The 24,408-nt window shown below is 43.1% G+C and overlaps 1 protein-coding gene across 2 annotated transcripts in view; it reads right to left on the bottom strand.

Annotated features, from left to right (window-relative positions):
- PIP4K2A (phosphatidylinositol-5-phosphate 4-kinase type 2 alpha) overlaps positions 1-23,975 on the bottom strand; it is a 180,218-nt gene extending 156,243 nt beyond the window's left edge. The window contains exon 1 of one of the 2 annotated variants that reach the window (XM_058432231.1): positions 23,548-23,975. In XM_058432231.1, coding sequence (XP_058288214.1) covers positions 23,548-23,691 — 144 coding nt within the window. In that variant the 5' untranslated portion in view covers positions 23,692-23,975. The remainder of the gene's footprint in view (positions 1-23,547) is intronic. The other variant, XM_032169558.2, reaches the window with a different exon arrangement.
- Between the last annotated feature and the right edge of the window lie 433 nt (positions 23,976-24,408).

Genomic DNA, 24,408 nt, shown 5'->3' on the forward strand with positions numbered 1-24,408 from the left:
CCAAGGCTAGCCCTTTAATTATTACGCAATGCTGCATTGATTGCAAAATCACCATATGTATTTCCCCTAAACAAGAAAAAAATTAACAAAGGGATTCAATACAAACACAAGAGCAGTGGGGCATCAATTGGCTGTGGGCACCTGAGCAAACATTTCTACCACCTCCCTGTGCTGGCACTTCCTCCAGGGTAGAAAAAAGGATTTGGTCCCCCATGTAACACCCTAAGGGAGACAGAAGAGGTGGTGGTATCCCGATTTTACAAATAAGAAAACTGAATGGTTTTGGTAAAGTCTTAAGAAATGCCTGAGGTTCAGACGGTGTGTGCCAAACAGAAGCAACGGTGTGCATGAACCACTGCAGCCTATTTTACGCAAATGCAATGCAGCATGGCATCTGCGATTCAGAACAGCCCAGAGCTTGTCCCCTGAATAGTTCAGGCCTGCCCTCCTTTGTCCTTCTCATCCTACCTCCCGGGAACCTGCATTATCTTCCAGCTCTGTAGTTAAAAGGCCTGAAATGCTCATCCATATACCGGCCCTCTTTTCTTCAGACCGATACATGACAGAGCCCTATGTTTATTCTGACTCTTGCCCCTTCTCCTCCTCCCAGGATGTTCGATTGCCGCCCCAGTACATTTCCTTCCACTGCGTATGCATCTTTATACCAGAAGAGACTTGTTTTTGCTTTTGTTTTCCAGAAGTTCTTATAAAGCTTTTTCAAATTTTATTCCTTACTTTTTATCATCAAATCTAAGTCCTCACATAATCATTTGTGTAAAACAGAAATACTTTAACATTGAAAATTCATTTCTGTATGTATGCCCTACGTGATTCCACAGTGAGGTGGCTCTCCCATTGTGTCATTTGCTATGCTTCCAGGTATACGCTCCTGACTACAAGGGAAACCCTGCTCCCAGCATAAAACTTGACCCATGAAGGTTTGAGTCAACAGCTCTCAGGAGCACACCTCAAACAACACAACTCTAACTTCCCAAAAATAAGTCTTCTTAAAAATATGTTTCTCATAGTTACTCAATAGGAAGAGCTGCTGGAAACAGAATAATAGCTGAGATTCTAAATTCCTTGTCATTGTCAGTCTGGACTGGGCAATAGAAAACCATCTTATAGACTAGCAGTCTCCAACCTTTCAGGCACCAGGGACTGGTTTCGTGGAAGATAATTTTTCCAGGGACTGGGGTGGTGTAGGGATGGTTTTGGGATGATTCAAGACCATTACCTTTATGGAGCACTTAATTTCTATTACATTGTAATATATAAGGAGATAATTATACAAATCAATAATATATAGAATCATTGGGAGCCCTGAGCTTGTTTTCCTACAACTAGATGGTCCCATCTGGGGGTGATGGGAGACAGTGACAGATCATCAGGTATTAGATTTTCATAAGGAGTGAGTAACCTAGATTGCTCACATGTACGGTTCACAATAGGGTTTGTGCTCCTATGAGCATCTAATGCTGTCGCTGATCTGACAGGAAGCAGAGCTCAGGCGCTAATGTGAGCAATGGGGAGCAGCTGTAAATAGAGATGAAGCTTTGATCCTTTGCCCGCTGCTCACCTCCTGCTGTGTGGCCCAGTTCCTAACAGGCCATGGACCACTACTGGTCCATCTGTGGGCAGGGGTTGGGGATCCGTCTTAGACAACAGAAAATTGTCTAAAATCCACACTAGATTATTTGAGAACTAGGGCAGGGTGGGATGTGATTCTAAATAAACATATTACATACAGAAGCTGCATCTAGATTCTTCTGTGAAAGGGGTAGGCACTTGGTGTCTCTTTTCCTAGACATTGTCTTTTCTGCTCTGTAGCTTAGAATTTGGGGCTTCAACAGAGTACTACCATCAAATGTTTTCTCAGAAATATCCAGGCCCCACTTATGGCCTTCCCTTAGAGATGGAACAGCCCTTCACACAAGACCACAAGTGAAGTTCTCATTTGACCCAATGGTACAAGGTCTTTACTACCTACATACCAAGGTAACTATGGTATAGGAATCTTCTTTCAGTCAACAATGCAGAAAACATGTCCTTTAGGCACTCAATAGTGATCTCAATTTTTCACCGAGCTGGACTGGAAAATGTTCTTGAAGGAACCATTTATTCAAGGCTGATCTCTGTTTACAGCCAGGCTGGGAGAAAGCCGTACCTCTGGGCTGCCTCACTCTGATACCTGGTGTGTGTCCCATTTTGCCTTGGCTTTCATGGGACTCAGTAACAAATAGTTCTGCATATCCATTAATTTTAGTCCTGTTTTAATCGATTGGGGTCATAAGTTTTCCTCAGAATCAGGGAATGAAAATAAACCAGTATCTGTCCTCCCATTAGACAAGGATAGTTAGATCACAGATTTGTCATGGTTGCTAAGAAATTCAGACCTAAGTTTCAAGTTCCAATGTCAGTTTCCTTAACCAGGACTGTGAAAAATTTTATGGTAAATGTGTTTTTCTTTCCCCATCTTTACAAATTGATTTTTTTTTTTTTTAGCTGATTGCATTTTGCTTTATTTTTACCTATGCATTCTTTGTTAAAACTTTTAAGGCTTTTGGAGAGTACTACCTACAAGGATTTCACCATCATCACTAAAAAGAGTCCAAGAGTGATTCTACATGGCATCTTGATTCACTTAGAAGGTAACTTCTCAGGAAATGAGAATCTATTTATGAGTATTCTTCACGTTTCAGTAATAGCTAGACAAAGCATGTGTCTGTAAGAAGAAAGCAAAAAGACAAAAACTAAAGATGATTTCAAGGCCATATGTTTGGGAAACAAAAGAACAGAGCCAAGAGATCTGAGAGAGAAATTAGTTTTTAGGAAGTCAGATATCAACAGATCTCCACTAGTTCCCATCTGGGGAGCTTAGTCATTGACACACTACCCACAGATGACCTTAACACACATACCCAGCCTGGTGCTGAGTTGGGAGACATAATTCTGGTCCTCGCTGTATCACTGAGCACTGTTTATTTATTTCACTGTCTCAGCTTTCTCATCTATAACATGAAGGGATTCGGAAAAAAAAAATCACAACTACCACCTGGTTCTGATGGTTTATGATTTTTTTTAATGGAATCCAAGAAATGAAGAGAGCCTGATAAAAGAGGTGTTAAGTCCAGAGTCACTCTCTCCTTCATTTACACACCTTATCTGAGTATGTGGAGCCCTCGGATTCAAACAAAGATGATTCAAAAATACTTTACTGGCTGGATGCAGAGCCCGTGGATACGGCGGACTACCTTTTCATACCCCTGGGTGCCACAGGGCTGACTGCAAGGCCTTGAGCATCTGAGGATTTTGGTGTCTGCAGGATGCAAGTACCAATCCCCCTGGGATACCAAAAGGTTACTATACCTGAAAATCTAAGTGATGTGTATGGGAGAGGGGTAAGCAAGACAATCTACTGAGTGCAAGAAGAAACTGTCAGAATGTCTACTTACACTTAGTTTTACCTTAAACGCTAATAAATGCAGCTTTTACCAACACTGACAGACCTTATTTGGGTCCATAGGTTAGATGTCACATGCCACTTAAATAACTCAAGATGTGGCAGTGGGCCCCTTTGTCATCTGTTCAACTTATTCATGTAGGGCTACCATCTATGCAGTATAAAAAAACAAAACCTTTCAGTAATGAGGTGGGGCATGACCCCAAAAATGTTTCGTACCATACAGAGGTGTTCCAGTTCTCTTGTGGCAAAATACATAGAAGAATTGTTTTAAGAATGATTAACACATTTTTCCCTTACATAAATACAATTTGCTCCAAATTTCCTGACCTACTCTGTGATCACAAGTGGCTGTCAGTAATACCTGGCAGATGTTTTTTTCAATGACCTTACTTAATCAGTCCCTTCAAGGTAAAGATGAGGTTTTAAGAAGTGCAAGAAAATAACTGCTTTTTTGGAAAGAAACTCAGACCGTACGGAAAGTATTTTGAAAAGAGATGTGCTTTTGTATCTTTTGTACAAAGAACTTACAAAATACTTCTCATCTGTTTTAAAATTTTCAATAAATGAAAAAAGTTTTTTATTTTCAACCCTCTTTATCCTTAATATAAACTGGAACACATTTTATGAGAACTTAGTGCTAACCACAAAAATGGAAATTTACCAGAAAATTTTTTATCTAACTGGTGGACAGTGTGAAAATGAGAATCACCAGTTAATAAGCACAGTCAACAATGCACTTCACCCATTTGCATCAGTGTATCTTTGTAGGTAACTTTTGGAGCTATTAAAACCAAACAGCAAAATGAATATAGGACCAGACCTTCAAACTGCTTTATCATAAAATAGTCACCATTTTTAAAAACAGTGATACAAACTCATCCACATAACCTTCGTATGAAAAAATAAAATCCACTACACACTAATGATAATTTTTCACAGTATCAATAATTTTTCACAAAGCAAGTTTTAGTTACTAATATTTACCGTCAGTGCATCCTTTTAAAATTTCTGTGTATAAGACAAAATAATTCAGTAGTACACACAGGAAAACTTATAAATAAAAATTCATATAGTGAGAGCACATGCTCCGATTTTTCTCACTGCTAAGATGCAATAAAAACTTGGATACCTGTAGGTAAATTAGTGGTCATCACTGCAGTTTATCCTTGTTTTTCCCAAACTCACAAAAAGTGATAACTTTTAGAATTATTGTTTCTCCCAGTACAATCAGTATTTCTTTTAATCAAGGGATTTTCTAGGATAGCTACACAGAGAAAAAAAATCTCCTATATCAAGAGAATATTTTATTTCACAAACCAAAATGTACAAGTTATTTCTGCCTCATTGAATTCAATATACAGTCTTCCCTTGGTATCTTTGGGGGATTGGTTCCAGGACTCCCCAGGATACCACATTCCCCAGATTCTCAAGTCCCTAATACAAAACGTTGTATTTGTATAAAACCTGCACACATCCTCCCATATACTCTATATCATCTCTAGTCCATGTGTAAGTACCTAACACAATGTAATGGTCACAGTAAGCAGCTGTTTTACTGTATTGGTGTTTTTACTTATATTATTTTTTATTTTTTTCCTTTAATATTTTCAACCCGTGGTTGGTTGAATCCGAAGATTCAGAAGCCTTGGATACAGAGGGCTGACTGTATACAGACTTCTTCCCACCACCCATCTCACCTTAGAACATGTCTTGGGTTTTTCCCTAATTGTAAGAAGACTGCATGCTCAATATTTTTGTACAAAACCTATAAAAAGGTGTCAGTAGAAAGCAAAAAATCATCTGTAATCCCTCCTCAGAGGGACATAATACTTTAAAGGCACACTGGCTATGTTCCCACTCAAAGTATCAGCCATGTGTCTAGATCAGTACGACAACCTCAGCCAACACGTGTAACAACTACAGAATATTTCAACATATGTCAACATCGTATTTTATTTAGCCCAAATATACCATCAACTTGTCTACTTTCATAAAAGAACTGTGTTTTTGTTTTTGTAGGAAACACAGACTATAAGGGTCTCTCCTCAGCTGACATGCCCAACAGTTATAAGTGTGTTTTTAGCTGAGCTAATTACTTTAGGACCATCCTACGTGCCATCAGAATAGTCTTTTCTTCTTATAAATAGCCAAATTGAAATGAATCCTTAAGTGGTCTCTTGATTTGAAGGTTCAGAAATGGGAATAAATTTGTTTTGAAATAGCCTTTGGCCACTCTGGTTAAGTGGAAAACAACTCATTTCATTCAATATATTACTCGATATGGAAGCTTTTATCAATCTTGCAGACATCTTTCACATAAGAAAAAAAGGGTAGTTTCTTAAAATAGGGCATAAAAATTTATATCCATAATTTTTAAAGTTCTTATTTTGAAGTTAATGAAAAATTACATATAGTTTATTCATCCTGAGAAGTCACCTACTTCCTAAAGCCTATTCAGAATGGTCTGTTTTTGTGTCAAACATTTAATATTTTAAAATACTCGAACAAGGAATAATTCTCTATTAAGTAATCATCCAAGTTAAATATATATTATCAACTTTTACAAAAGACCCTTAATTTTCTACTTAATTCAAGCTTTAAAAAATAAGGATCAATTAAGGTTCCATTTTAAAAGAAATATATTATCCCAGGGCTAATTTTAAAGCCTGAATTCATCTAAAATAGTCAGTAATTTAGGCCTCCTGAAAATTGGCAACTGTAGTTAGCACTGTCACAATAAAATACATCCACATAAAGTGGAAATAACAGTTTATCTAGATGGCTACAGTTTATAAGCGTGACCTTTCCTTTCTTTCTAAGAGCTCTGCTTTTTTTCTTCAGTGTTCTCTGGAGTTCATTTCCTTCAGCTTAAAAAAAAAAAAAAAAAAAAAAGGCTACTTTGTATGTGAAGTAAAAGAGTTAAAAATTAAAATTGCATTGCTTTTCCTTTCTGAGTGTCTTATCTAAATGGAAAGAAGCCTGAGTACTCACAGTTTGATGGCAAAGCTTTCAGCTTCCACACCTGCCTTGCCAGGCTTCGGAATGTCTGTGAGGTCAGCACAAGTGACCGGCATTATTTATACTACATATGCTTGACAGAGTGGCTAGCACCCAGAATCAAGCTTCGAGCCAAACTATAGGACCACAGCAGAGGGATGGTAACATCCAACATTTAAAAAAGAAGGCTGGGTGTGGTGGCTCATGGCTGAAATCCCAACACTTTGGGAGGCCAAGGCAGAAAGATCACTTGAGCCCAGGAGTTCGAGACTATCCTAGGCAACATAGCAAGACCCCCATCTCTACAAAAATTTGTTTTTAAAAATTAGTGGGGCATGGTGGCACACAACTATAGTCCCAGCTATTACAGGAGGCTGAGGCAGGAGAATCACTTGTACCCAAGAATTCGAGGCTGTAGTGAGCTATGATCACACCACTGTACTCCAGCCTAACAGGGCAAAACTGCATCTCAAAAAATTTAAAAAATTAAACACACACACACACACACACACACACACACACACCCTGTAATTGTGGACTGTAGCAGATGTCACATTACATTTTCTGAAATGGTTCATGTGAATCGTCCATGGGTCGAGTCTAACGTTAAGCAGTCAGACTGAGAATAATGAAATGCAAATTCCTGACTAGTCTACTTACATGGGAAGAATTCTGCCTGCCATTAAATGCTATTGGATTAGGTTTAATATAAATCATGTGGGCTATGGCCAGCAGAAATTAACCAACCACAGACAGTGGACAGTGACCTGCTTCTGGGATGCAGGCACTCACTGCCTAGAGTCCGATGAAGAAAAACTGGGAGAAGTGGGTCAGTTGAAAGCAGCTCTTTTCAGAGGGCAGACTCGGGCCAGGCAGCCTATGTGGGAGCCATCCTCCAACCTCAGACTTGATACTCCCACAATGCCCATGTGTGTACATCTTTGGTCAAACTGCTGAAAATCTCTATAAAGAGATTTAAATGGGTTAAAAGCATATGGAAAAAAAGGATATCTTTTTATTCCCATCTTTGCTGTTCAATTTAGAACCCTGAAAGAAGGCCGGGCGCAGTGGCTCACGCTTGTAATCCCAGCACTTTGGGAGGCCGAGGTGGGCGGATCATGAGGTCAGGAGTCGAGACCACGGTGAAACCCCATCTCTACTAAAAATACAAAAAAAAAATTAGCCGGGCGTGGTGGCGGGCGCCTGTAGTCCCAGCTACTGGGAGAGGCTGAGGCAGGAGAATGACGTGAACCCGGGAGGCAGAGCTTGCAGTGAGCCGAGATTGCGCCACTGCACTCCAGCCTGGGCGACAGAGCGAGACTCCGTCTCAAAAAAAAAAAAGAACCCTGAAAGCAGAAGATGTGGGAAAGCAGCTCTTAGACACACTGCTAGGGTTATAATCTGGTATAACCCTTTTTGAAAGCAACTTGGCAACATGTACCAAGAGCCTTAAAATATTCATACCCTTTGACCAAGTAAATTCCCCAAAAAGAGAATCTGTTCTAAGGAAATCATCCCAAATAAGAAAGAGTTTCATACAAGGAGATGCTGACAGCAACATTATTTGTGGTGGCATAAACTATTTAGGTTGGTGCAAAAGTAATAGCAATTTTTGCCACTGAAAGTAATGGCAAGAACCACAATTACTTTTGCACCAACCTAATTATTAAGCAGTGATCAAAAATTTAAAATAACTGTGAAGAATACATAGTAAGATTAAATACGTACACAGAACAGTCTCAATGAGATTTTTTAAAAAAGATATTGGAAAGAAACATTAAAACGTTAACACTGGTTGCTTCTTGATAGAATAGTTACGGTAATTTTTTATATTTGTGTGTGTTTTTCAAGTTTTTCAGAAAATATTCTATATATCTGTACTTATCAGAACTTAAATTTCACTGAAACCATATTTCTAGCTCACCTAAATAAGCATAAGAAGAAAGAAGCTTTATTTAACACATAATAAAAATATTCACTATTGGCTATTTCCTGGCTCAAACATTCATTGGCATGTGTTAAATCTGTATCTGATGCCAGAACTGCAAGAGAAAGTGAATTAGACAAAAAGATTAGCTTCTCCTAACCTATTTTTTTTAATGTTCCTAAAATTTGCTCCTGTCCTCCTACTTTGGCGCAATGTGCCAAAAAGAAAGTGCCTTATGGATTTATCATAATTTCAGAAACAATATCTGTTTCCCAACAGTTCTTCTGATGCCAAAGCATTTAACTTTCCATCTGGGTGCAGGCAGAACCTAATTTATGAATGGGTTGTGTTCCAAGCATTCATTTGTAAGTTGGCCCTTTGATTCTACAGGAAAGGTACTCCAAGGCCTAATGTAGTAAAAGCCTGTGGACTTGGTCTAAGAGAGACAGGGGACAGCTGAGAAGAAAACTTCTGTTCCTGTTCCTGGGCACAGAAGCAAGCTAGGGCCAATGCTGAAAAAGGTAGCTGCTGAGTAGCGCAGGGAGACAACCCAACACAGTAGATACCTGGGAACGTGCGAAACTCGGGAGGGACACATGGTCAGGCCAGAGGAGGATTAGTAAGAAAACTCAAAGAGCCGACAAAGAAATTAATGTTCTGCTTGTTTAGAGCAGTATCTTCAAACCTTTTAGGCTATGGGCCACTTAGACAACACAGCTTCTGCCACATCTATACTTGGTTATCCTTGGAAACAAAAAAACCAACGATTACATCTTTCTTTAGGAAACTTGCAGCCTGGGCATATAGTTGTTCAAAATACGTTGTAAATGCAATATATGTTATTTTTATTGTAATGCAATATATGTATTTCTGAAAAATTTCTCAGTTCTACATAGACACTAAAATCCAGATTTTAGGCAGACCACTCAAAAACCATGAAACTCTATCACCAGAATGCTTAAACAGAAAAATCCCCAAAATAGAAAAATAAACAGTATTTTAGTGTAATTTCTAATAGATATATAATGGACTTTAGAAATACAAAGGTGAGGATCATTTGATGGAAGGAATATAAGGAGTAACCAAGCTTCTAAGTTACACAGACTAGGAGAAAATGTCCAAAGATTGGAGAGAACCCTGAAATGAGTACTTCCGAGATCGAGCAGAAGGCTGCTGAAGTCAGGAGGAAGAAAACGGATACATGAGCAAGGTATGCAGTCCTGTTTTCCAATTTGGCTTGCTGCCTTGAGCTGTATTAGTGTACTTTGCACCTAGCTGCTGATACTTGGAGGCAGTGGCGTACTCAAGGAAAACTGCATATGGACCAATTCATACATCCTACATCACATTCCCGATACACAGCTCTCATACAAGTGAATCTGCATTGTAGAAGCATGTATGTAGCAGCAGCAAAGACTGCACAACGGTGCATTTTCTAAAGCAGATTCAAATCTATAAGGGGACTTTATAAACCCCACTTTCTTCTGTCCAGACTGAACACCACCTGAAAGCTCCTCCAAAGACACCAGTGCTCGGGAACGTGACATGAGAAATTTTCGATGCATGACCCGAGAAAAGCAAGGCAAAGCGGGGCAGCTGCTAGCACACAGGCACCTCTGTGCACATCAGAAAATGAGCTTCCTCTGAGCGGACAACTCACAAAAAGGGTGCCTGTCTCCCGCTAACGCAGCCTGCAGGTGGCAATACTGACGTCAGCCCCCACCTGCCCCTACCACCTGGAGCCTTTGTGCAGGTCATGTGGAATGCTACAGAGGTCATTCTTGGGTTGACTAATACCTAACACCTTCCTCAAAGTCCAGGTTGAAAAAACAAAACCAAGGCTTATTTATTACAACTACAAATAAACTAAGCTCTGAATGTTAGGGTGTCTAGCAACTTGCAAACATGTTTCTAAGCGTAAATGACCAAGCCTAGAAAAACACAAACAAAAGTAATTTAAATAAGAACATGTCTATAAGAATGGAAATGAATAAAACCACAAAATCAGAAGGAGAGAAGTATAGAAGCACCTGAAGAAGGGTTTGGCAGTTCCCTGGAAATGCCACATACCCTTTATGCTTTTGTATGCATTACTCTGCCTGTAATGTGTTTTCTCCAGCTTCTCCATCCACCACGCTAATTCAATTCTTGAAGAATTTCAAGAGCCTACCACTAACTCTCCCAGGGCAGTTTACTAATCCTCTGCTGTCTCACAGTATCTGTGTGTACAATCCCAGTTGCGGCAAGGGGGGCAGGGGTATCCCGCCAGAAGCTAACAGCCCCCAAATAACAATAATGTAATGGAGAGTGTGAATGGTAAGAAACTGACCTAGGTGAGTCACTGTCGATTCCTTCCTGTTACCTAACAGTCACCAAATCCAGCTGATTCTACCTGAAATCTCTCTAAGCACATCCTTTGTCTGCTTGTTTAGAGCAGTATCTTCAAATCTTTTAGGCTATGGGCCACTTAGACGACACAGCTTCTACGACATCTATACCTGGTTATCCAACAATGTCTGTTACCCCTGCCCAAGCTCAGGTTCCCATCACCTCTGGAAGACAGCAATGGCATCCTTCCTTCTTGCAGTCCCGCCTCCTGTCCCACTGACTCCCCTCACAGATCCATCCCTGGAAGGCTGCGGAAGTGCCACCATGCTTTGGCTTCCCACTGTCTTACTTACTGTTGGATTCCCTCTTTTGAAACTTTGAGGTTGATTTGCATTTCTGCTGATGGGGTTATTCAGGTCAGCTCTGCACTGAAGATAAGTAAGCGTCCTGAATAAAATATGTTCTTAAACATCTTCTTGAAGGCATCAAAGATTTGGAAGAGGGAGGAGAGAAGTCGGCCTGCCAAGACCTTAGTGAAAACTGGAAGCAGGAAGAGTAAGTTAGTCATGGAAGCCACTTTAGCTCTAAGGGCTTTGATGGTCTCATGGGTTAACGGGAACAGAAGACAAAGCCTAGGGCCCACCCAAGGTGTGAAGTCTAATAGGAAACCTTTTCTCCATAAGGCTACAATGGGTCTACCAAAAATAAAACCATGCCACCCCAGGGACTGCAGAACAATTTTATATCACCATGAGATCCAAAAAATTCCAAGCCGTGAATTTAGTTTCAAATGGGCTTGGTCTCCAGTACCCCTAGCCATGTGGCAAAAACAAACAATTCTCTCTGAAAGGATACATCTTTATACCAAGACTTGAAGAATGCTCCCTGAATAACTATCCAAGGGAAGTGAGCAGCTGAGAGCCAAAATGAACCAAACATAAATGTCAACAAGGCACCATGAAGAAGAACCAGCAGAAACAATACACAATAGAAAAAGACCCACAAAGGACGAGATATTGACATTATCACTATTCTTACAATGTTTATGCAATCTTAAATTTAACTTATGGTACACTTCTGAATACTACAATTTTTAGAGGCATGTCTGAAGACATTAAAAGAACAAGTCAGTAACAACACTGCAGCACACTCTTCTACATAATATCTCAGATTACTTAGAAATGCATTCATAGTCTTCACGCAGTTCACTTGGCGGCCCTTCAACATCTGACACTGTTTGAAAGAAGCTGTTTACTTTCTGAAACTTTTCTGTCGTGTTCACAAGACACAGTTCTTGCATGCTGCTGTAAACATAACCTCTTTCTTTGGCAATGGCTTGCAGTTACCCCATACCTCTTATCACCAATTTGCAGCAAGTTTTTCCTCACTCTCTAATGCATTGCACAACCCGCTCAGCAAAATGCTCTAAAATGCTCTATGCTTGATTATAACAAAAGTGAACTTTACATGTTTATGAAAATTGAATATCGGAGGCCTCATGGTATGCCACCTGAGAACTAATGGCCTACGGTTTAGAATCCCAGCCCCACTCATTCATTCAACAATATGTATTAAGCCCCTACTATCTAAACACACTGTTCTAGATATGTGGATACACCTAGTAAATAGGAAAAAGTCTCAGTTGCTATGAAACTTATTGTTCTAGTTGAGGGAGATACGCAATAAAAATGTACACAACTCAGTTTCAAACAGCGTTGTCACAGAGAAAATAACAGTATGATAGTGGAGGGGCTCCCTTAGCTTAGGAGGTCAGAGAGGCCATCTGAGAAGGCAACCCCTTAGCTAAGAGACTAAAATAACTAATAGGAGCCAACTATCCAAAGATCTGAGCAGGCTGGGCATGGTGGTTCATGCCTGTAATCCCAGCATCTGGGGAGGCTGAGGCAGGAGGATTACTTGAGGCCAGGAGTTGAAGACCAGCCTGGGCAACACAGCGAGACCCATCTCTTACAAAAATTAAAAAAATTATCCAGGCATGGTGGTGCACACCTGTAGTCCCAGCTACATAGGAGGCTGAGGCAGGAGGATCGCTTGAGCCCAGGAGTTCAAGGCTGCAGTGAGGTATGACCATGCCACTGCACTCCAGCCCAGGTAACAGAGCAAGACCTTGTCTCAAAAAAATAATAAAATAAATAAAAGAGGCCCGACAAAGAGAAAAATAAAGACTGAAGAACTGTAGCTACTCTGAGCTTGCCTTTAGGAACAGAAAAAGCGCAGGGTGGCTGGAACATAGGAATCATGAAGAGGGTGTTATGGGATGAGGGCAAGGAGGAAAGTGGGGCCCAGGCCAGTAAGATCCTGCAGGTCAGAAAAGGTCTGGATTTTATTCTAAATGCAATGTAAGCCTTTGGAAGGTTTAACTGAGGACATGACATGAAATCATCTACAGTTCAGCAAGATTCCTCTGCAACTGCTGCAGGGAAGGCGGACTGAAACAGGGCAAAACTGAACGCCAGGAGACCAAACAGGAGGCTACCACAGTGTTCCTGAGAAAGAAGATTCAAATAGAAAGAAGCAGGTGGATTCAGGACTCAAAAATTGGATGTGGAGAAGGAGTGGCGAGAAAAAGCATAATCAAGGTTGGGCCCTATGTTTAAGCTTGAGCACCTGGGTCTATGGTGTTCCATTTTCTGAGACCGCAAGAGGCCAGTGTAAGTCATGACGGGGGATGGGGCAGAGTGCAGGGAGGAAATCAAGAGGCCTGCTTGGGACATCTGAGATGTCTATTAGGTATTCATGTGAAGATACCTGGTAAGAAACTGCATATAGAGCCCAAGAGGAAAGTTAGAGCTGAAGTTAAAAATTTCTCAATCATCACTGTAAAATGGTATAAAAAGCCATGAGACCAAATGAAATCATGTAGGTTAAGTAAATGTAATTGTAGAAGATGATCCTGGACAGAGGCCTGGGGCATTCCAACATTTCCAGACTGAGCAAAAGAGGAGGAGCCTGCGCCTAAGGAGTGGCTAGTGAAGCAGAAGGAAAACAAGAGACAAAAAAAAAAAAGGAGCCCCCTGCACTTGAAAACGTGAGCACCGCCAGTGATGCTGACTTGAGCAGTTTCCTAGGTGTGCTGGAGGTGAAAGCTAGATTGGAGTAAGTTAAGGAGATCATGGCAGGTAAGTTGAGGGTTGCGCGGTAGGGTGTCTCTACAGAAACAGGAGACCTCAGCTTTAGACAAGGCCTTTCACTCCTGCTATGAAAAGGAACAGGGCAGGTGTGGTGGCTCACATGTGTAATCCCAGCACTTAGGGAGTCTGAAGCAGGACTGCTTGAGACCAGGAGTTTGAGGCAGCAGTGAGCCGTGATCGCACCATGCACTCCAGCCCAGGCCAAAAAGCAAGACCTCATCTAAAAAAAAAAAAAAAAAAAAAGGAACAGAAAACATGAGAAGACACTAAAATGAGAGACTAAGGGTGAAGGAGAGCTTCTGCTGTTATTGTAGTTTATTTTGCTTTCAAGATGGGAGGCCCCGGAGTGGTGAGCCATGTCAGTGAAAGATACTGCAATGGTGGGAATCGTCTATATCTGCACTGTTCAATCCAGTAACCACTAACCACATGTGGCTAAGTGAGCACTTGATAGGAGAAACTGAATTTTAAGTTTTATTAGCTGAAATTTAAATTGCCATATGTGGCTGGCAGCTACCAAACCAGGCAGGGCAGTCCCTCCAGCATGTCTGTAGACTGACGGACCCAGCTGTCCAAAATTTAGATGGGATGGTGGGAAGAGCAGAAGCTGACGGCTTCCATTTGTTCAATGCTATCTAAATGAGGTTATATGCTGAGGGGAGGACGAGGTGGGGGGAGTGGGGGACAGGACACTAGGTGAAGTTCAAGGAGAGGGGAAAAGGAAGAAATGACTTCAGAGAGTAGAGAACATATTAAAGGAGGCAGTAACCCTCGGGTCGAGTGTCATTTGAGATTTGTGGCAAATTTTAAAGTAACCCTGGTCAGAACTGCTGGCTTTTCTCTGGCAAACATCAACCACTTGGCCCTTCAAAGGTGGCCTCAAACTACTCTTTCAACCATCTCCTGACATTCCCTTTATGTTCCTCTGTGGTTTTCAATTTTCTTGGCTGCAGGATCTTTTTTACCCCCTTTACATATTATATTCAGTACCCCACTTAAAAAAAAAAAAAAAAAAAGGAGAGCGATGACAATGAGGACAAAAACAAGGCTGTTCTGGAGGAAACTGAGGTAGGACTAAATTCCCCCACCAGCTCGGCCCCCTCCCACCAGCCCCCGAGGCACATCTAAGGAACCTCAGGGCTTGAAACCAAAGATTTTACCCTGATGGGTGTTTCTCAAACTTAAATATGCTGACCATCAGCATGCCTTGTTAAAATGTACATTCTGCTCCAGCAGGTCTGCAGAGGCCCAAGCTCTGCATTTCTAACATGTTCCTGCCATTGTGGCCACAGCCAAAGCCAACTACTCACATTCTCCGCTCTGCTTGGTTTTGCCAGCTGTCGGACCCTCGGCTGCATATGCCTTTCCCCATTGTATTAATCTGTTCTCACGCTGATATGAAGAAATACCCAAGACTGGGTAATTTATAAAGGAAAGAGGTTTAACTAACTCAGTTCCAAGGGGCTGGGGAGACCTTAAGAAACTTACAATCATGGCAGAAGGGGAAGCAAACACGTCCTTCTTCATATGGCAGCAGCAAGCAGAAGAATGAGTACCCAGCAAAAGGAGACGCTCCTTATTTAAAACCATCAGGTCTCATGAGAACTAACTCACTATCACGAGACTAGGATGGGGAAAAACTGCCCCCAAGATTCAATTATCTCCAGCTGATCCACCCACAACACCTGGGGATTATGGGTACAGTTCAAGATTAGATTTGAGTGGGGACACAGCTGAACCATGTCACCCATTTTCTGCAGCTGGGAGAGTCTATTTAATCCTCAAGGTCCTCCTCATTGTTACCTCCTCTCAAGGATTCTCCAAGTCCCCCAGGCAGAAGTAATCATGATCCAGTCCTGGTTAGCACCTTGGCCCCATCTCCTACCACTATATCCCCCTCTTGCTGTGCTCCAGCCACGCCAGCTTTCCTGCAGTTGCCATAACAGGCCAAACAAGCACCAGCCTCAGGCCCTTTGCACCAGCTGACCCCTCTGCCTGAAATGCTCTTCTCCCAAATTGCCTGTCTAAGCCCTTCACCAACGTCATGCCTTTGCTCAATGTTCTGCACAGTCTATTTAATACCCTCCACCCCTAGCATTCTGGACACTGTGGTTATTTACACATATATTTATTTTACATCTGTGTCCCCTGTAGTTACGCACAATTTGAGGGCAAGGTCCACAATATATTCATTTTGCATCTGAAGCATCTTGCAGTGTCTCCATATTTAAAGACAAGGTGAAATATCAAGTCAATAGCTGACATAACTTGCAACTAATGGATGTGAATTAGATTTCTGACACTTCAAAGAACCTAATCGCCAGCAGAAGTGTGAAAAATACAAGAAAGAACATAACAAAATAGATACAGAAAGTAAAGCAAGGGCACAAGGGTAATTCTAAAATGATAATTCATAACTCAAAAATACACAAGGATGCCAAGTACAACGGTGATGTTTTACTACAAAACAGGATAAAGTAACCATTGATTTAGCATACAATCTGATAATTTGCTACCTCTTAGCATTTAAGATACTAAAAAAAAAAAAAATAGGATAGGCATGGTGGCTGAAGCCTCTATTTCCAGCACTTTGGGAGGCCGAGGTGAGAGGATTGCTTGAGGTCACAAGTTTGAGACCAGCCTGGCCAATATAGCAAGACTCTGTCTCTATGTTAAAGAATAGTAATAATGACAGCTAGCATATTAAGAACTTGCCATGTGCCAGCAACTATTTAGGCATCTTACAGGTATGAATTGATTTAATCCATATAACAAACTTCCAAAGTAGGTACTATTATTACCTCCTTTTATAAACAAGGAACTGAGAGGCAAAATAACTTGTTCAAGGTCACATAGCCAACTGAACACGGACTCCGGAGCTCTTAATCACTGTGTCACTGTGCCCAGGTAGCTGAAAAACTATAAAGATTTAGAATTGCGAGGCTTAGCTTTAGGTAAGTTACTCTTTTAAAACTCTCTACATTTTTCTTAAATAAATTATGTATTGGTTCTCTCCCTACATGCTCTGAACATTAACAATGATTTTCTTTCTATAAAGGAAAAAACCGTTTTTCAAGTAGTTTTCTCCCATGTTAACAGCTAATACTCTGTCCATCCAAGAACAGCTCTTAAAACTAAGAAAATAAAAGAACTCAAAGAAATGAATGACTCCTGAGGTTGGCCCAGGCAGTACAACTCAGTGGTTAAGGGTACAGCTGTGAATCCCAAGTACTAGGCACTATGACCCAGGCGGGTAATCAATTCAGCCTATGTGTGGTCCCCCCCGAGAATTCTTCCTGGCTGCTGCGTGCTCTCCCCACTTTCTCACCCCACACTATCCCCATCTTATTCTTGCAAGGGTTCTTGATGGGGGTTCCATGAACTCCCAAGTGGTCCATGGCTAGAATTAAAGGGATCCTTGAACTTGCTAGGACATATATCCCCTGTATTTTCATTTATTCCTTTAAAAGCCTCATTCTGAGGCGTCTGTGGCCTTCACTGGACTGCCAGAGGAGTCCCTGGTACAAAAAAGAAAAGAAATGAGGATAAAGGCAGACACAGGGAAATAAGCTAGGGGGTTTTAATATCAGTCTAGGAAAGAGGGAAACAAATCTGGTTAGGAGTGACAGAAGTGAGAATGGAAACGAAGAGACGGATTCAAGGAAACTCCCCAGGTATTCCTAACAAAATGGCATCTTTCACCTTCCTTCTACTTACCTTCCAAAAAAGAGGAACTGCCTCTACTTCCACTCATTCACTCCTTAAGTCTTTAAGCTTTCGCACCCAGCCCCAATCAACCACTTTAACACAAGCACAGCCATGACTTTCAAGCACTTGGGAACATCTAATTCTGCTGACCTCTGTTTTCTCCTCCTGTTTCTTCTTCCTCTGTCCTTCCTTCAAAGCCAAGTGTCCCCAGTGTCCCTGCTCCTCTGGTGAAGATCTGACTTACCGATTCTGTACGGGCAGGTCTCAATGGTCTGTCCCAGCCCTAGTGGCTCCCAAGCTCCAATCACACCTCTCCAGCATCCCACATGGTACTGTAACTGCAGGATGCACCCACCACCATCACCTGCAATTCCACATTCTTGAATCTAAATTGTTTGTGTCCCTTTCCAACCTACAATTTCTTCTCCCAAATTTTCTAATCTATCACGGGGCCACCATTCTTCTAAGGGCTCATCACATACAGTTGGGGCTGGGGGAGGAATCCTTAGTGGTAAAGTTCTTCCTTCTACTGCTATGTAGCCTGTGGACCTGCAGCACCAGTACCACCCGAGAGTATGATAAATGCACAGTCTCAGGCAGCACCCCCACCAGATCTACTGAATTAGACACTGCATTTTAATTTTTATTGTTTCACATTTAGTGGGAGCCTCCATCTGTCACCCAAGCTAGAGTGCACTGTACAACCATGGCTCCCTGCAGCCTGGACCTCCCGGACTCAGATGATCCTCCCACCTCAGCCTCCTGAGTAGTTCAGGCTACAGGTGTGTGCCGCCATACCCATCTATGTTTTTACATTTTTTGTAGAGACAGGGTCTTGCTATGCTGCCCAGGCTGGTCTCGAAATCTTGGCCTCAAGTGATCCTCCTGCCTCAGCCTCCCAATGCATGGCTAGGATTACAGGCATGAGCCACCTGCCCAGCAGCAGAGCCTAATTTAGCAGACATTTTTTTTTTAAAAAAGTCCCCAAGTGATTAATAAGCACCTTAAATTTTGAGAAAGAGGGATCTGGTTCTTTTAATATATCACCATGTGCTAATTACAGTGCTAGGCCTTAAATACAGTATCTCATTTAACCCTCAACCCTGTGAAGTCATATCATCATCTCCAATTTAAGAATGTGAAAATTGAGGCTCAAGTGACTAAATTACCTGCTCAAAGAGCCCATCAGTTCCAAAGTAAGCATTTGAACCTCATCTGTGCAACCACAAACCTTTTTAGCCAAATTGCACCAATTCCCTTCAATTCTAAAATTTGTATTTCAAAGGCTATGCTGGCAGAATTAATTACTCTGGTTGACTGTATTTTCTAATCAACTTAAGGCAGATTTTGGTGGTTTATTATAATTCTTGCCGGCAACCTTTCTAAAGGCACAGCAGATAAGGATACCCTGGAAATAGAAATCACTGACCTGACATGGGGCATCATTCTGAGTACTGAAGTTTAGTAACTGTAAGTACTAAGTAACACTAAGCACTAAGTATAAATACTTAGAGTTCACTCTAAAGTATCTGACAAATGGAGAGGAAAATGTATTCTGTTCTCCGGTTATAATCCCAAGTTTTAAGGAGTATAAAACGACTTCCCTAATAAACTTTCTGTATGTCTGCTTGGTGTGTTTCTTTCCTCTGAAGATTAAAAAGAACAAAAAAATAGTTTGAGGAGACTAGTTCTTGAATGAATGGTAGCTGGATTCCACTCAATAATTTCATCTAATGTCTAATTTTAATTTTAATGTAATTGCCTTATTATGTCCTATTCAGTCAAAGTCATTTCACAGTCACTCACATCACTTTAAAACTTAGTTTTCTTATCTTCTTTCAGTGCCCAAATAAAAACCCATGAAACCAAAAAAATAATAATTATGATGCATCCAATATGGTCTTTATCTATTCCAAAAACCAGAGCCTGTGGAGAATATAATCAAAGCTACTGATGCTCCACCAAGGACGCCATGAATTCTCCAATCCACACACAACACAGCACACGGTGCTCATCAGGCTGGCCCTCCCAGATCCCCATGGTAAAGACCCACGGACGTCCAGAACCATCCAGCTCTATTACTAGGACAGAGACCTGCGTGACACTGCCTGGCAGGCCCTTTCCCCTGTCTGGGGACTGTTCTTTCCCCAACGCCAACAGGCAAGCGCTGCCATGTTTTTATAACTGCTTAGTCCAAGGGACGGCCACAAATGACCAAGGCCAGACCAATCCCAAGTGGAATCCTTCCACGGTATTTTTATAACTGAATTAGAGACAGGAAACCCTTTTGGGGGAGCAGAAATGACAAAATGTGAAATACAGGAACCGTTCATTCCCTGCTCTGTGGAGCCAGCCAGCTATGAAGGAGAACTGAGCCAAAGGGTACAGAAAAGTCCCACGCACTCACACACCCACACACTCAAGCACCCAGCTCTTCACATGGTTCCGTTACCAGCCTTTCCTTCTACTGTGATAGGCCCCCCAAACCCCTCAATACCTGACATTTTTGCCAAAGCTCATTTGAACTTCTACAGCTTTAAACCGAAAGCCTCGAATATCAATACTTAGCTACTTCTAAATGCTACATGTTTTAAACAAGTTTTATGTGCTTTAAGGTTTTTCTATACAGATAATGTTTTCCTTTGGATATTTAAATAGGTTTTAAAATACTAATTTCTAAAAGGCTCACATTTCACTGAGGATAAAAATCTTTTTCAGTATCTATTTAAAACAAGTCTTGGCTCATATCATTCAACATCCTCCCCACACTATTAAAATATCATCTTAAGACGCTTACTGTTTGATCATTTTTAGTTTAATTCTAAATGTAACAAGACAAAATTGCCTTAAGTCTTTTCCTTTATGTATTCAGTTATAATCTCTGCTTAAAATACTTAAAAATTGGCACTGATCCATTCACTGATGGGTATTTTAAGTTAGAAAGCAGTAACATATCAAATTAACCACACAATGGCAGGCTTACTCCCGACTATGACCATTGCCCAAATCAAGATGTCCATTACCACCTCAATGGACTTGAACATTTTCACCGTAATTGCAAGTTGTTATGTTTCAATCAAATCGACTTTGGCTTAATAGACTGTAATGCAGTTCAGCTACATTCAATATAACAAACTGTTAGTTCACAGTCTCTTAAAATCACCATAGATTTCCTTCCCCTCTAGTCAAGGTCTTGAAAATTCCCTGAATGTTGCTGCATTTGGAAGGTTATAATAGTAAGACAACTTTTATATATAGTATTCTACAAATCCTAGTATAACACTGTGCACCTAGTAGACTGAAAAAAACGTAATCTTGAGTTAGACTTGAAAATCATCCAAACAACTTCAGTTCACAGGTGCAAACACTGATGCCAAAACCTGACCTTAACATGCCCAAGGTCAACAGTTAGAATTTAAGAAAAACTTAAAGCACAGATCCAGTGAGCGTTTTACCACAGTATGTGGAAGATGCTCATATACAACACCATGCTTGTTTGTTCTTAAGACTGCTGACATATTTATTCTCACATCATACTATAAACTTTGGTGCACAGAAAGTCATATAAAACATTTATCTAATATCAGACATTGTCACCTAAAATGAAATCAAACCAGAAATACATGGCATCTAATGTTTAGATTTCATGTTTATGTTACACCTACATTCTTTTTTCAAAAATAATATAGTAAAGAAAATACACATTTTGAAAAAGAAGGCTGTGAAACAGACCTTTCTTATGTCAACTCAGAGCCCTCAAAATAAAGACAGCTGGACAAAAATATTAGAGGTGTTTTAGCAATTCTTCCCATAGTAGCTGACACTGTATGTGCCCATATATATCTGTTGAATGAGTAACATGCTTACATTTATATGAAATGGAAACTTCACTCCTCTGGTTATGGATACTCAGAATTGCTAACTTCTCTTGAGAGCAAAAGAAAATAACACCAAATGTACTATTCACAAGTCATACACTATGAAACACTTAAGTAGTTTCAAAATATTTCCAATTAGCAAGAAACTCTAAAACAAATGTAGCAATTCATAAATATAAGGTAGCAACATAAGTGGTTACAGTAAAACATACACAATTACAAGATTTTTAAAGGCAAACTGGAATTCAGACGAGTTCCCAGAAAGCACTCTTTCTCGGCTGCATATTGTTGACACTACCTTACTAAATTAAACCCCGAGACAGAAACACTCTCCTGACCAAAACACCAGAACTCCAAAGGAGATAAAAGCACCATAAATATGAGTAAGCACTACAGTATTCATCCTTTTTTTAAATTATAAGTTTCTATTCTACTAATAAGGGACCCAAAAACTAATAACATAAATAATAAAAGAGCTTAACAAAATTATACATAACTCTACATTGTAAACTTATTACTTAGGAAAAATTGCATTTCATTTTCCGTAATAAAACTTGAAAGGAATTTTTGGTGCAGTAATGCATGCTCTTGTAACAACTTACACTCCCAAATAGCTAAAGAAGTTGTCAGGAAGTTAAAATGAACTTCAGTGAATCAGTCATTAAGCTGGATAAAAATAATCATTTCTCAACTTCTTCAAAAACACTCACTCCAAGCAAACACGATCGATCCTGATACTGTTTCGCCCTTCCCCCTGCTCAGCTTGGGGAAGAAAAATACAAAAACGACGCTTTTAGGCATTTTAAACAACTTCACTACATTGAGAGTGTGTGTTTTTTGTTTTGTTTTGTTTTGTTTTTTCCCAAAAAGCCAGCATGGTTTTCTGTCATTTCCATTACGCTGAAAAGGACATACAGACATCCATCGAAATCAAAAGCAGGGAAAGCGGACTTACACTTTTCCCCAGATGCTAAGTGACTGCAGTGGCTAAGGTCATGGTCAAAATTCACAGCTCGTTTAAACTTTCCTGGCTGAGCCAACAGCTCCGATCATGTTTCCTGATCCTATCTAAGTGGATTAAAACTGCAGGAGTTTCTCGCTGTCAGATCAGCAGGAGGCTATTTCAGACCCTCGAACCGCAGTCCGCATAGCCCGCAGCGGCGCATCCTCCAACCCCCGACTGTACGTGACGCTAACCTTTCCACGCGTTCCTCTCCAGCCTTTCCCACACCCCCCACAGCGCGTGCGGCCAACTCGGGACCCCCTCCGCCCGCGCCCGCCGGGACCCCCGCCTGCTGTCCCCGCCCCGGCCGCCCTTCCGCAGTCGGTGACTTCTGCCTGACTCCCCAAAGTGGGGGGAGGCGACGAAGGGAGGAAGACTCCCCGCCAAGGGCTCTCCAGCCCGCACAGCGGCAGGGCGATGCGGGAGAAGCGCAGGGATGCCGCCCGACGCCAGAGCCATATTTACATCGGCTGCTGCTTTGCCAAAAAGCCGACTTGTGCCCAGTAATACTGCCTTTAAAGGAAAAAGAAAGGACCTAAGCACCAAAGCTGCTGCCCCAAATCTGCTCGCGCTCCGGTATCCTCGCCCCAGTGCCCCAGTGGGAGGCTTGCACGCGCCCAGCCCGGGACAGGTACACCTGCCCGCAAGCGGAAGACGCGGGCGCCGCGCGGCCCCCACACCGGGCAGCGGTCGCCGGGACCCGGCCCCCAGCAGCTCCCGCTGGGGCTGACAGCCGAGGCGCCGTGCCCCGCACAAACTTCCTACCTCCCAGGCTGCGGGGACCGACCCGCGGGCGGGCGGGCGGACGGGGGGCGGCACTGGCACACACCGTGAGACTCACATGCACACGGGACCCCCAACCCGCACCTGGCCACAGATCTAAAGGGGACGCAAGTGGTGGAGCCTGGGCGGCCCGGAGGGCTGGGGGCACACGCCACGAGGCTGGGGGCTTCGAGGCGGGCGAGCAGCCGGAGGGCCAGGGCTGGCTCCGGCTCCCCGCCCCGCAGCAGCTGCAGCCGGAGGAGGAGGGGAACGAGGAGGAAGAGGAGGAGGAGGAAGGGGACAGCGCGCCGCAGCCGAGCCCTTACCGAGTGGTTTACCCCCCACATCAGGACGCTGAGCAGCGGGTCGCTGGCCCGAAACAGCTTCACTTTCTGCGCTACGAAGTGCTTCTTCTTGGTCTTGGTCTTGCTCGCCAGGACGGAGGACCCTAGGTTGCCGGGGGTCGCCATGGCCGCCTCCTATGTCCCCTCCACCGCCGCGCTCCCGAGGCCGGGGACCCGCCCTCTCTACACCCTGGCCCGGGGAGGCAGCCGCATCCCCCCGGCGGCGGCCCTGGCGCGCCGCGCTGCGCTCCGCCCGCCGCCGCAGCCGGCGCGCTCGGCCCCGCTCGGCTCGCTCCGCCCGCTCGGCCCGGCAGACTGCGCTCTGTTCGCTCCCCGGCCCGTATCCCGCGCCCGCCGCGGCTCCGCGCTCAGCCCGCGGCTGGACCCGGCGCGCGGCGAGCGGCTTCCGCGTTGGGCGCCGGCGTCATGACGCAGGGGGCGGGCGGGCAGGCGGGAGGCGGCTGCGGCGCCGCGGGCGGGGCACTGGGTGCGGGGCGCGGGGCGCGGGGCGCGGCAGCCGGACCGTTAGGCTGCGCCTTCCCGCCCCGGCTCCCCTGTAGCCGGGCCGTCCCCTGTGCGCGGGCGACCTCCGGGCGTTCGCTCCCTGCCCGCGGAGGAGGCCGTGGGTTGCGAGCAGGGAGCCTGGGGACCCCGGCCAGGCGTCCCCTGCCGCTCCCCGAGGAGGGAGAGGACAGAGTGGGCAGAGTGAGGATGTTGGGGAGGGGAGCCCCCAGGCGTCGATCAGGCGAAAGAGGGAGGCTCACGCGCTCACCCACGCCGCGAGTCAAGAGACCCAGCCAGGTGTGAAATGCTGCAGGGAGACCAGGGCTTCCCAGCACCAAG

This window comes from Hylobates moloch, unplaced genomic scaffold (assembly GCF_009828535.3).
Source record: "Hylobates moloch isolate HMO894 unplaced genomic scaffold, HMol_V3 SCAFFOLD_2, whole genome shotgun sequence".
Taxonomy (NCBI): Eukaryota; Metazoa; Chordata; class Mammalia; order Primates; family Hylobatidae; genus Hylobates; species Hylobates moloch.